The 13,755-nt window shown below is 45.9% G+C and overlaps 1 protein-coding gene across 1 annotated transcript; it reads right to left on the minus strand.

The window, feature by feature from the left end:
* Window positions 1-1,145: 1,145 nt before the first annotated feature.
* Window positions 1,146-2,969, minus strand: LOC123190017 (xyloglucan galactosyltransferase XLT2). The gene has a single exon (XM_044602561.1). It carries the CDS (start codon window positions 2,686-2,688, stop codon window positions 1,255-1,257), a length of 1,434 nt encoding a protein of 477 aa, XP_044458496.1. The 5' UTR covers window positions 2,689-2,969; the 3' UTR covers window positions 1,146-1,254.
* Window positions 2,970-13,755: the final 10,786 nt, after the last annotated feature.

Raw genomic sequence — 13,755 nt, forward strand, 5'->3', positions numbered from 1 at the left:
GTTGGGTTTTGTTATCTTATGACACTTCTTTAGTGCTGAATTTTATACTATGTTGCTTTTGAACAAACTAAATATTTCTACTATGCCATGGGCATATAAATTAAGTTATTGTGCTGGCTAAACATGCCTCACAATTATAATATACATGACACAAACGCGTAGCTATAAATGTTAGGAGAAATTCTAATGGCGGAACTGCTTCGCAGACGACAAATATGCGCACGACCACTGCACGATAAGCATCTAGCGGCCTGCTGTCTGCTGTTGCCATGCAATGGACGGAGCTGATTGCATTGTCGTGCACACATCGTCCGCCACTATCGTGTGTATAGCACTGCTCTTCTAATGGATGGAGGGAGTATAGAGGGAGCACTTGTTCCAGCTACAAAAAAAGAACTCTACCTTTTAATGCAGGCTTACTACCGAGTAGTCATAACATTAATGAGAAAAGAGTGTAAAACAATAAACAAGATTATCTAAGATACTAGACTAGGATACTATACACTATTTGGACGCTGCGATTTGGCTCCCGGACTCATCTGCTCCGCGGATGAACAGTAAAATGTAAGAAAATAGAAAAAATATGCATGCAAGATGCTCAAATGTGTCATCTCCGTACCAAATTTGGTCGTGTTTCGACATTTAAGTAGCTCTTGGAAAAAAGAAAAAACTCAAACCAAATCAATGATGCTCTGGCTACGAACAGCCGTAGGAGTACTCCGAAGGACCAGAAACTGCTGTGCTTCATGGTAACATGCTTGCTATTCTCTCCGTTTTTAAATACTTGTCTTTCTAGACATTTCAATAAATGACTATATACGGAGCAAAATGAGTAAATCTACACTCTAAAATATGTCTATATACATCCGTATGTAATAGTCATTTAAAATGTCTAGAAAGACAAATATTTAAGAACGGAGGGAATAGATCGGATCGAGGTGCCAGCCATTTCATACTCCATTTGATGCAATACACAATTGACCGAGGAGTATCACATTTGATGCAGCCTGTCAAACCGTGTTGCAAACTCCAATGTACACCGTGCCCCATAAATAGACTCCACAATTTCATACACTTGCTTAGATTCTGTTAATTTACTATGTAACAGTATCGCTGTAATTCGCATATACAACCACAGTCAAAAGTAAGGCTACAAGTTGAGATTGTTCAATATTTAACTCTTCACACAAGGAATCTGAACAAGAAAGCAAAAGAATGATCATTTTGACAGTTTGATCCTCTCCAGTGGCAAAATCACGTCCTCCTCCAATTCCGCCGCTGCTCCGCGACCCGCCGCAGCATGCCGTCGATCATGACGTCTATGGCGTCCTTCATGCCGCCGCCGAGCCCATCCTTGTCCGCGGCGGAGTAGACCAACCGCGGTATCATCTCCACCACGCGCTCCCTCATCTGCCGCACCCGCGCCTCTGGGATGGCCGCCAGCACGCCGCGCACGGTCACGTTGCCGGCGCGCAGCTCGTCGCGATCGATGAAGACGGACCACTCCCCTTCTTGGCCGTCTTCGGTCGGCAGGTACCAGTGGTACTGAAGGTACGCGGTCCGCCGCCAGAACAGCACCGGCACGGCCCCGGCCACCATGCAGTCGAACAGCGAGCGGCGCGTGAAGCTGTCCCCGCGCGGCTGCACGCAGAACCGCGCGCCCATGAACAGCTCCAGGACGAGCGCGTTGTCCTTGATGCACTTGCCCTCGGCGCAGTCCAGCGCGCCGCACGCCGCCCCCGCGGCCTGGCAATCGCTGAGCAGCAACGCGCGGAAGTCGCCCTTGATGGCCGACCGCGGCGCGCCGGCGAAGGCGAACAGCCTGGGGCGCGGGACTGACGTGACGTGCTGCTGCCACGCGCGCGCGTCGGCCGCGGTGCGCGGGTGGAATCCGGTCGGGTATGGTATGCCGACGTCCATGGCGTCCCATGGCTCGCGCTCGATGACGAGGCGGGTGACGTTGGCGACCCCGGGCATGGCGAGGAAGCTGCCGCCCCACCCGCCGCTCGGACTGCGGCGGAAGTCCCAGGTAATGCGGCCCAGCGCGAGGAAGTGGTCCCAGCCATTGGACCGCTTGTAGTACGGCTGCGCGTGAAGCCACGAAAGCAGCGCGACGCAGTCCCTGTCCCGGTCGGCGTCCGTGGCGTTCGCCGACCACAGGTGGCGCCCGACGGCCAGCCCCGCGTAGAACGGCACGAAGAACGCCGCGGCGCGCGCCGGGTCGGTGGTGCGGCACCGGTGCGAGAGCAGGCGACGGTGGACGATGTGCTCGAGCGCGAACTGGTCGGAGGAGTGCCACGACCCAAGAAGCTCGGCCGGCAGGATCGTCGACAAGCTGGTCCCTTCCGCCGGAAACCCGAGTCCGTCGTTGGTGAGGTAGGGGCAAACGGAGTACATCGGCATCAGCGTATCACACATGGCGAGCAGATCCTCGTTGAAGACGGCCGGGAGGTCGTAGACGTACACGAGCCCACCCCGGCACCCGGAGTCCTCGGTGCCGCGGCTGGGCGGCTCCGGTACGGAAGAGGAGGTTGCGGCAGCGGTGGAGGCAAGCTTGGACGGCGGCGCGGAGCGGAAGGCGACGAAGAGGAGGAGCTGGAAGGCGAAGAAGGCGCCGAGGAGGATTGATACGAGGCGCTGGCGGCGCGCGGTGGGGTTCGGCGGCTCGGGACGGTACATCCCGGCCATGGTGGGTGGCTGGGTGGGGTGGAGGAGCTCTGAGCTTGCTGTGGATCGCGGCGTCGGCGTGGGGATGATTTGAGGCGAGCTGGGGGAGGGCCACCAGCACCAGCGCGAGGGGAGAACGTGGGGGCGCAGTACGGGGAGAGGAGCGGGGATTGGGAGATGCGGACGGATGGAGATGGCCGGAGATCGCGCTGTGCTGTGCTGGGGAAGTGGTGCAGATTGGGAGTAGTGGCAGAGGACTTGCCCTGCTTTCGGTTAAGGTTGTTCAGCATTGCCACGGAAGGATATGTGCTCGACACTTGAGACTTCAGGTAGACTCCGGCCAAGGGCATCTGTGCTCGACACTTTTTCTTAGGGAATTGTTATCTGGGGAACCGTTTGCAAGGGGGCTAACCCCAGTGAACGTTCTCCCTTCCGTCTCAAGATGGCAACCGGGACAAAACCCGCCGGTTTTGCTTGCTCAAACCTGTCCGCACAAGAAAATCGCAAGCTTGTCCCTGCCCCCGTCAACGTACACGGGTCAGTTTTTTGCCCGGACCCTAAACCCGTCAGGTTTTCTGAACCCGCGAGGAACCCGTCATCGCGAGCAGTCAGTGAAAACATGTTGGGTTGGCATCGAGCGGTGGCTGCGAGATGGCATCGAGCGGCGGTGGCGGGAGGAAAAGCTCTAGGTTTAGGTTTAGGTGGTGTGCTGCCGTGTGCGGGAGCGAGTTGAGGAGCAAGTAGCGACTGACATAAGGGTTTACCGAGCGAGGGGTGTGGAGGACTGGAGGTCGTGTGATTTGGGGCTGGGGCGCTGGGGCTAGGCCGGTCATGTATGGATCAGCGAATGGGTAGAATTTGGTGTATGAGTGGATATGCAACGTATTTTGACAGGTATATGGCGGGGTTCAGGTTCATGTACTACTGAAAATTGGTTTGAACCCGTGAAACATGTTGGGTTTTATAATGAGCCCAGCAGCAGCCCCGCGGAGTTAGAACGACGTCCATCCCTGTCCTTAATAGGATAAAACACCCGCGAGGACGCGGGTTTCAGGGTCGCATTGCCATCACGACTTCCGTCGCATGAAACGGGCGCCCACGTTACTGGGCTGAGAGGGCCTTTATGAATATTTTGTGTTTAAAATGCACATATATTTTTCAATCCCGAAAATCCCCCTTTTCTCATTTTCTCACTTGGCAATTTTCCTTTTTATAGCATGGCATTTTTTAAGAGGATATCATTTTTATTATTGAGAGATGACATTTTTTATTTTAAATGGCATGGAAGTTTTATTACTAAGCGCATGGCATTTTTTTAATAACAATATGATGTCATTCTTATCAATAATCGAATGGCATTTTTATTATTGAGAGATGAAATTTTTAGTTTTAGTGGCATGATAGTTTTATTACTAACCGGATGCCATTTTTATTAACAATATGATGGCATTTTCTAAATAATAGTATGGCATAGGATAAAAATATATTATAAATAGGATCCCATTTTTTTATGCTTGAGATGATGGGTTTTTATTCTTTTAGTGGCATCAAAATTTTATTTTTGGGGCGTATCTATATAAAAATATATCTAGAGGGTGGCAGATTTATAAAGTAGCACGACATTTTTTTCAAAGCATGGCATTTCTCGCTTTTATAATTTTGTGTTTTTCTCTTCGTGACATTTTTATCCCGAGAATGGCAGCTAATAATTTTGAGCTTTTTTTGTTCATGACATTTTTATGTTCAGGATGATTTTCTTTAAGTAGTTCAAAAAAAAGTAGAATGGGCCTCTAGGCCAAACCGGGGGTCGCGCTGGAGGAAGTACGAGCGAACCACGTGAAACAATCACTAGAGGGTGTCTACTGAGGGTTCCCGGTGCCGCCGTCACCATCTGAGAAATATAGGTCCCCTCACCTTCAGCTGTCATCCCTGCGTTGAGAGGTGGGGGACATCGGATCTTTAGACCTGTATGTTCTTCGTCAACGTCTAGTGATCATCATAGTTTTGTAAGAATTTACCTCTTCATTTGGCAGTGCCAAGAGATTAGAGAGTATTTTGTCCTCGTAGATCTGATTTTTTGGATCTGATGAGTTTATATTGTCGTCTCAAGCTTTTTTGTTGGTTTGATTCTTTGTGGAGGTGAAAATTTTCATCGACACCATGGGTGAAGATATAGTGATTCAACGGCATGCACTTCTAGGGGATCATCCCCATCCCAAATACGTTCATCGATCAAGGTTTCCTATCTTTTTGGATGGGCGACTCAAGGCGCTTTCAAAAATCATTTTTGGTAATGTTCGTGTAGGTGAAAGAGTGACAACATCATTACTCCAGTCTAATTGCAGCCTCTGCCGAAGTCTTTGAAGTATTTCTTTCAGCATAGATTGATACCGCGAACAAAGTGTTTGCAAGAGATTTCACTGTAATTCTTAGTCATAAGAGTTACTTTGTATTTTCTTTGATCTTAGGTCAAAGAAAGCCTACCTGTAGTTGTTATAAGTATGACTGGGTAAATGCTCCTGCGTTGCTACGGGAGCCAAACAATTTTCAATGCAGCAAGAGCAAAATGAAAAATACACGGTGTTCTGAGATCACCAGACAATTTGCCCGATCTTATAAACATGTTGAGCCATATTAACATACAGAAGTATCAACTTTGCATAGCATACAATGTCAAAAGCTCTAGCATTGACTCATTCCTTCTTCTTTGCATGTAAAGTTGAAATGAATTTTTTCCTTCCTTATTTCATTCCAAAGTGGCAGTAATTGTTAGCAGGTCGAACTCAAAGTCCAAGAAATCCACATGCAATGAGAATGAGATCTTATAAACCCAACCTCGGCAAAAGATACATAAATCATGAAAGTGCTAGTATTTGGTATGTACCTCAATATGTGCATTGAGCCGCTTTTGAAGTTTTGACTGGAGATCGTATTTACTTCAGTGAGGTCAAAACCCTATAGTGATAAAAAAAAGGATGAAGATCATGAGGTAATAACTACATAATTTGTGGATGCACCATACAGACCAAAATAACAAATTATATCTTGACTACATGAATCTTATGCAACTGTAAATACACACACTTTGATATAAAAATTTCTTGCATACATTACGGAGCTAGCAGTAATTCATGCTTCATGAAAGGGTTCACTTTGGAATCATGACTATTAATAACTAATCAGCCATCAATAAAATTGGAAAAGTAAATTGAAGCTTCTTACCTACCAATATTGATATGATTTCTAGTAACACAATAGTTCACAGAAGTTGCATAAATTTCTGGAGGTACCTCGACATGACTTGGTTCAGAATGTTTCATGTAGGAGTGTTGTACATTGCCATATTTTTATTATCCCTGTACTGGTAAAAAAAATTAGGCACACTTTACACTTCGTGAAGGAGTTTGGATTGGTCCACACTATGCTGCAAAGCAACATCCAAAATAAACAGAATAAGCATTACCATCAGGGTTGTGATTGACATATCTTTAAGATCTCACAATATTAGAGAATATAACACACACCATGTAGGACCGGATTAATAATATAGAATCAGAAAAGGAAAGGAGCAGGGTTTCGGCGGTGCACCTCGTGGCGTGCTACTTTCTCTTTGCCTGATCCCATCCATGAAGGCGTGCCTCTAATAGAAATTTCATTAAGCCTAACACACGCACACAAAAAAAAATAGGAAGATAAGATTGAGAGGAATGTCGTTTGATTAACACACATAGAGATATGTGCACGAGCAAGCAATTTGGTGGTTGCATCAGACATCACCAAAACAATCTCCGGAAATTCCACGATGTGGCGGCGTCGATCATCGGTAAGATCACGCACCGTTTAGCATGTTGTGTCGACGAGGATTGGGGAGTTGCAGGTGGTGGCAGTTGTCGCGCCTAGGCCTTCCTATCCGCTGGCAACCTGATGAGGTGAGAGGGTCTTGGCGAGGAGATGGAGAAGATCGCTCATGCGTCCGAGGAAGACACCGCTACAACAAGTCGCGAGAGAGATGGAGAGATAGTACCATGTTAAAGATTTTAGCTGCCTATCACTAATTACCATATATTGTTTATATGATTGCTACTTGCCATAAGATTTAGCCCGTGATTGTCACTTATCATATGATTGCCACTTGCCAGAAGATTTAGCCGTTGATTGTCGATTGCCAGTTATTGCTAATATATGATTGCCTTGTATCATCATTTATTTGGGAGGCCAATAAATAAAGCAATTAAAGCATGGAAAAGAATCCACCAATGTGAGAAAAATCAGGTGGGAGAGGAAAATCGGGATTGAGAGGTAAGAATGAGAGGTCGGACCAAACGCAAGACAAGAAAAGGAACCTTTCGTTTGTTTTAGGTAGTGGAGAATAAAGTTACAGATGCTTCTTCAAAAAAGTGACGTGCGCCAGATTGGGGTCCTTTTCTTAAGAAAGGAAGCTATTGTCTGGTTGCTAATTCTCATTTAGTTATGTCTCATCAAACTTACTAACCGTGTGATCCATGCGTCTAGATTTGTGTTCGTCGATTCATTTTCTGCCGCTCCCCGCTCGTATTTTTTCATGTACATGTCTCATAAGTTTCTTGTTGTGGGCCCAGGCTGTTGTTCCTTTCTCAGCCCGCGTATGAGTTCTGTCCTTGCAACTATTTCTGGGCTGTGGGTTGTTTATTTCATTTTCCTTCCCTATGAGTTTGGGCGCTTGCCGATGAGGATATCACTTAAGGATGGCAATGGGTCGGGTTTGGATCGGGTTGAACAATCTCAAATCCATATCCATGTTCATGAAGACAGTCTTCGCCCGCTCATGAAAAAAATCCATGGGTGAAAAATTGTGTCCATATCCGAATCCGATGGATATCCATACCCATTGGATATCCATTGGGTCCTCTTAAGACATATAAATAAGACATAACATAATATTAACATAAACTCTTCCATTCTTCACATCGTGGTAGGCTAGGCTTCACTTATGATAAATCAACATCCACTAACAACCTAAGATCATTTAGTATTTTTCTAATAGATGAGAATGACGAGTCATTTAAGAAGGAGGTAAAAATAAGGGAAGGGGTGTTGGAGTATGTTACAGAGGGGATTGAATGTCAACTAAAAAAAGTTATGATGGGGATTGTGTAATTTCTTATGCATGTTTTAGATATAAAAAGTGTAAAATTGCTGTGGGACATACGACCATGGGACAGGGATAGCAGATTTCCCCCCATTAAGTCATACTATCGGGTCGGGTTTAGGTATATCCATGCGTACAAGATTATATCCATGCCCTATCCACGAACAATCGGGTTGGGTTTGGGCGCCGTCCATGGACACAAAAGCATATCCAAACCCTATCCATTCGGGTCAGATATCCATGGATAAAATTGCCATCCTTAATATCACTGAAACGATCATCTCCAACCGAACTGAAGATGCAGAGCTTTGGATGTTTTGGCTGGTAGATGCCCTACCCACGACGGCCCTTGCGCATGTGCTCGTAACGATGTGGGCAATTGGGTGGGCTAGGCGTCGAGCTATCCATGATAACCAGTTTCAAAGCCCCCTCAGTACCCATGTGTTTGTTCAAAAGTTCATGACGGAGCTCGACCAAATTCCAAAGAAGGGGGCACGCACCAAAGAACTGCATGCCTTGTCCAAGGACCTGCATGTAACATCCAAGGGCATGCATGCAATTCCCAGGGACCTGCATGTAAGGCCCCGAGTACCTGTGGGACTGCCAGTACAACCGGCATGGCTGCCACCGGTAGTCCATGACGTCAAGATAAACGTGGACGGAGGCTTCTCCAAGATTGGGGACAGGGGCGCATCAGCCGTGGTGTGCCGAGACAAGCATGGTAAATATCTTGGCACTTCTGCCATCATTTTTTAGGGTCTTTTGGATCCGGCAATTCTTGAGGCACATGCATGCAGCGAGGCGCTAGCACTCGCTTTGGATTTACACGTCCGATCCGTATGTGTAGCGTCAGACTGTCAAGAAGTTGTGGCTAGGATTGCAGATGACTCCCCGTGCAGGTTCTTCCCAATTCTACAAGATATCAAGCATCAAAGGAGGTCTTTTAGTGATGTTGATTTCATTTACGAGAGTAAGAGACATAATGGAGAGGCACATGCCTTAGCCAAGGCTGCTGCATCCCCCCCCCCCCGGGCGCCATGTGTGGCTTGCTATTTTGCCTGAAATTATTTGTATTCCGTTGATTTTGAACGTTTAATAAAGAGTACAAATTAGCTAAAAAAACGAAAGGGAAGTGTCTTGGAGTCCCGATAGCGCCAAATAGGATGTATTCGCTATGTACCCCCCCCCCCCACGCCGCGAAATGGGCCTAGCCATTTACCACAATCGCGGTGGTCTTCTTGTGTTTTTTTCTGGCCATTTTGTTTTTTTCTTTTGTTTCTATCCGGTTTTGGTGGCTGTTGTTTTTTATTTTATTTTAATTCATTTTTTCATTTTAAATTTCATGCATTTTATCTTTTTCAAATTAATAATTTTTTTCCCAAATTCATGAACCTTTTCACTTAAAGTCATAAACTTTTTCAAATTCTATTTTGTTTCAAATTAGTGAACATTTTTGTCTCAAATTCCTGATAAATTTGTGAACTCTTTCCCTTGAATATGTGATTTTTTTCAATATAATCAACTTTTTTGTCTCAAATATGTGATTTTGTTTTCAATTTTTTGATTTTTTCCTCAAATACATGAATTTTTTTTCTCAAATTTGTAAACTTTTTTCAAATTCATGACTTTTTTAAATGTATGATTTTCTCAAACTATGAACTTATTCAAAATCATGAACTTTTCCTAAAATTTATGAACTTCTTTTAAATTTTGGGTGTTTTTCAAATTTATGATTTTTTTTCATATTTTTGAACTTTTCTTAAATAAGTGAACTTTCTAAAAAAACATGAATATTTTTCATATTCATGTACCTTTTCAAATTGTGATTTTTTAAATCTATGAACTTTTTTCAGTTCCTTAAACTTTTTAAAAATCTCTTAACATATTTAATTGGAAAAACCGGCAACCGGTGTTTTGTGTGAACAATAATACAACAACATATCAGAAAACCAAGAGGGAAAAAAACGAATGCAAAAAAATAAAATTGGCAAGCGAGCGAGCTTCTGTGGCAGTTATACTAAATCAGCGACAAGTAATATGAAACGGAGGGAGTACATGTGTGAGCTGTGCGGTATTGGACCAGGGCCTACGTGGCGTCGCGCGGGAGCCAGTGTGCTCGGGGGCGCGTGAAGCGCTAATTAGGAGCTCTTGTGGAGACATATCAGATGGAAAGTAACGTGGACTCAAAGGAGAGCAACTACTGCCATATGGCTTTCCTCATTTCCCGTTCCTCTTCAAAATAATTAGCTTCTTGCGCGCTTCAGTTGTTCTTTTGTTAAATATATGTTTTATCACACAAAACAATACGCGAAGCGGTTGTGTTAAATCACATATATAGATAAGATTTAGTTATTTCACGTCTAAGTTTATCATTACACTATTAATCGCTTTAAATTTGTGCAAACTTTTTCTCTGGACGCGTTGGGTTGGGCTTCTCTATTTTCCGACGTGATTGTTTTGTTTCGTGTTCCCTTGAAGGGTGGCGTTTCATGTTTGGGTTTCTCTTGCATGAGCTTTTATATGGACCGTGTGTAATTGATAATGAAAGGGTGTATTTTTTTCCTTCTTTTCATTTATTTGTCTTAGATTTACGATTTTTATTGGATTTGCTAAATCTCATGTAGGTGATAGTATTTTTTCCGGCCTTTTTTTTGCTTGTGCTCTTGTGGCCTATTTCATCAGGCATGCGTTGTACAAATGGAAGAGACATGTTCTATCACTTGTTGTTGTCCATTTCTATTTTATTTAAAGTAAGTTGTCGAAGAGGCTAGGCTATGTATTGGTTCGATATGCAACTGGAGGCAACCAATTTTTTCTCACTTACAAGTACAACCTCGACACACAACTAGGGGGGCGATATTTTTTTGGTCCTCGGTTGCAACTTCACCTTGACATGTAATTTTTTTTATCCTAGTTGCAAGTACAACCTCTATGCGCAACCGGGCCCAGCCCATTAATCTCCAAATTGCAAGTACAACCTCTATGTTGTTCCTTGCGTGACTAATTCATGCAGAAAGACGAACTTCAAAGGAAAATAGATAGCTTCCAACTCAACCACGTGAGCATCTACAACAAGTTCAACTACATGATGATGTCAACACCAAAACCCAATGTAAGTGATCACATATTAGAGACGATTTACTCAGAGTCATGAGCTAAAGAAACTTTACAAGATGTGAACACATTGAAATGCTTAAATGAAAAATGGTAACCCCATTTTGAGCTTAACGATGAGTATAAACTATGATTAAGTATTCTTACTTGACTCCTAAGTCAATATACTCTAACATAGGTGACCTAGTCGCCGACCCTTTCCTAAATTAAGTTCTCTAGTGTTTTCTTGTCTTGTAAATTCCCTTGTGTCTTAGTTGATTTGTTTTTTTAAAACAAATTTCATCTAGTTGTTCTTTTCTTGTCTTAGATAGTTTCTGTCTTATGTTAATTCCTTGCAAATCTTATCCGACTTCATTGCAAATCCTTCCGAGATCCTATTGCAAAGTGAGCTGAGTTTGATAGATTCTTATTTCTGTCTTGAACTCGGTCCGTGTTGGGGATATAACCCTGTGATATAATCCGCCCTGAGAGGGCCGAGTTAGGTTGCTGGCAACTTAAGACGACGGGCTTTAGACATGCCCAGGTGATCAAGACACAAGGTAAAAGAGGTGACTTGCAAGATGGGCCTGATTGAACACAAGGTTAGAAGATGGCGCATGGCTCAGAAGTGTAAGCCGCCCAATGGCGACTTGCCGTAGAAGGCAAGGCGACTTAGAGCCAGGATCAGTCATGAAGCATAACCCGACCCGGACTCTTGTAAGCTGGAGACCTCGACCTGTATATAAAGGCAAGTTCCCGGTGTAGAATAGACAGGTTACAATCAATCGATAGCTAGGTCAAGCGAATCCGCTCCCTTGTAATCGATACTCAAGCAATAAGCAACAAGAGCAGGAGTATGCTTTTACCTCCACCTTGAGGGGCTGAACCTGGGTAAACCCGTGTCTCTCGTCCCGCTCAACCCCGACAAGCTAATCACTGTTGCGATGGCTCCACGCTTAAGTCCTTTCACAAGGAAATCTGTCGTGACAAAACCACGATAGTTGACGCCCACCGTGGGGCTAGCGCACGGTGGTTTTGAGTTCTTGAAGGGCACTTTCCCAGGGATCGAGGGGTACGCCATTGGCAGGATGAGCAAGAGTCGTCGCGGCAAGCTCTACATCAACGACGCTAGCTGGGGCCCCGAGGCCGACTCAATCGAGTATGGGTACCGGGTCCCTTCGCCGAAATCCACGTCTTCATCAGCAAGATAGATGGGTCAGAGTCTGAGCCGGACCTCAGCTCCGACATCATTGAGCCAGCTCGGCGCACGCAACCCACCCGGGTCCAAGCCGGGTGGAGGCATGCTTTCGTGGGCTTCAAGCAAGGGATGGAACTTGCAAAAAATTCCGCCTCTGGGGGATGGAACTTTGGCCGGACTGTTGGACTATGAAGGTACAAGATTGAAGGCTTCATCCCGTGTCCGGGTGGGACTCTCCTTTGCGTGGAAGGCAAGCATGGCGATTGTAACCGACTCTGTGTAACCCTAGCCCCCTCCCGTGTCTATATAAACCGGAGGGTTTAGTCCGTAGGAGGAGAACAATCATAATCATAGGCTAGCTTCTAGGGTTTAGCCTCTACGATCTCGTGGTAGATCAACTCTTGTAATACTCATATCATCAAGATCAATCAAGCAGGAAGTAGGGTATTACCTCCATCGAGAGGGCCCGAACCTGGGTAAACATTGTGTCCCCCGCCTCTTGTTACCATCAGCCTTAGACGCACAGTTCGGAACCCCCTACCCGAGATCCGCCGGTTTTGACACCGACATTGGTGCTTTCATTGAGAGTTCCACTGTGCCATCATGATAAAGGCTTGATGGATCCTTCGATCATCGACAACGACGCGATCCAGGGTGAGGTTTTTCTCCCCGGACAGATCTTCGTATTCGGCGGCTTCGTACAGCGGGCAAACTCGCTTGGCCATCTGGAGCAGATCGAGAGCTACGCCCCGGGCCATCAACTCAGGTTTGGAAGCTTGAACTATACTGCCGACATCCGCGGAGACTTGGTCTTCGACGGATTCGAGCCCATGTCAGGTGCACCGCACAGTCACGATGAGCATGACTTAGCCCTACCGTCGGACGGTGTTCGGGAGATCACACCTGCAGCTACTCCGGCCCTCAATCTGGAGCAGATCATGCTGTCCGAGGACGGGTGGATGGACCCCGCCACGGAGGCAGCACACTCAGCGGCGATAGAGCCGAATACTAACTTCACCTCCTATGAGACATGTGTCATCGGACCCTTGGATTCGTCCCCGGCCACAGGCTCCGAACCGCTTGCGTTCGTGCCTATCGAATCTGATTGGGCACCGATCATGGAGTTTACCTCCGTGGATATCTTTCAGCACTCGCCCTTGGGCGACGTGCTAAATTCATTGAGGTCTCTCTCCTTGTCAGGAGACCCTTGGCCGAACTATGTCCGGCTTGAGTGGGAAGTGGACGACGAAGAAATTCATTCCCCACCCACCACCCACTTAATAGCCACTTTCGATGACTTAATCGACATGCTTGATTTTGGCTTCAAAGACATCAATGGTATGGACGACGATGCAGGAGAAGAACAGGAACCACCGCCCACAGGGCACTGGACATCCACCTCATCATATGATATATATATATATATATATGGTGGACACCCACAAAGAAAGCGATGGCAATAAGGCAACGGAGGATAATCCCCTCGAGAAGCAATCTAAGCACCGGCGTCATCGACGCCGCTCTAAGACCCGCCATAGCAAAAGCAGCGATACCGGCACAAGAGACAATAACGCTGCGGATAGTGCCGAAGACGAAGACAACCCCCTCCAGCCAGGCTTTGAGCGGGAGGATCAGCAAGCCATCCCTAAGGAACAGGCGACAGACGGAG

This window comes from Triticum aestivum, chromosome 2A (assembly GCF_018294505.1).
Source record: "Triticum aestivum cultivar Chinese Spring chromosome 2A, IWGSC CS RefSeq v2.1, whole genome shotgun sequence".
Lineage (NCBI taxonomy): Eukaryota > Viridiplantae > Streptophyta > Magnoliopsida > Poales > Poaceae > Triticum > Triticum aestivum.

What these genes read in the sequence shown, in the direction of transcription:
- LOC123190017 (XM_044602561.1), bottom strand. Translation starts at nt 2,688, where the DNA reads ATGGCCGGGATGTACCGTCCCGAGCCGCCGAACCCCACCGCGCGCCGC.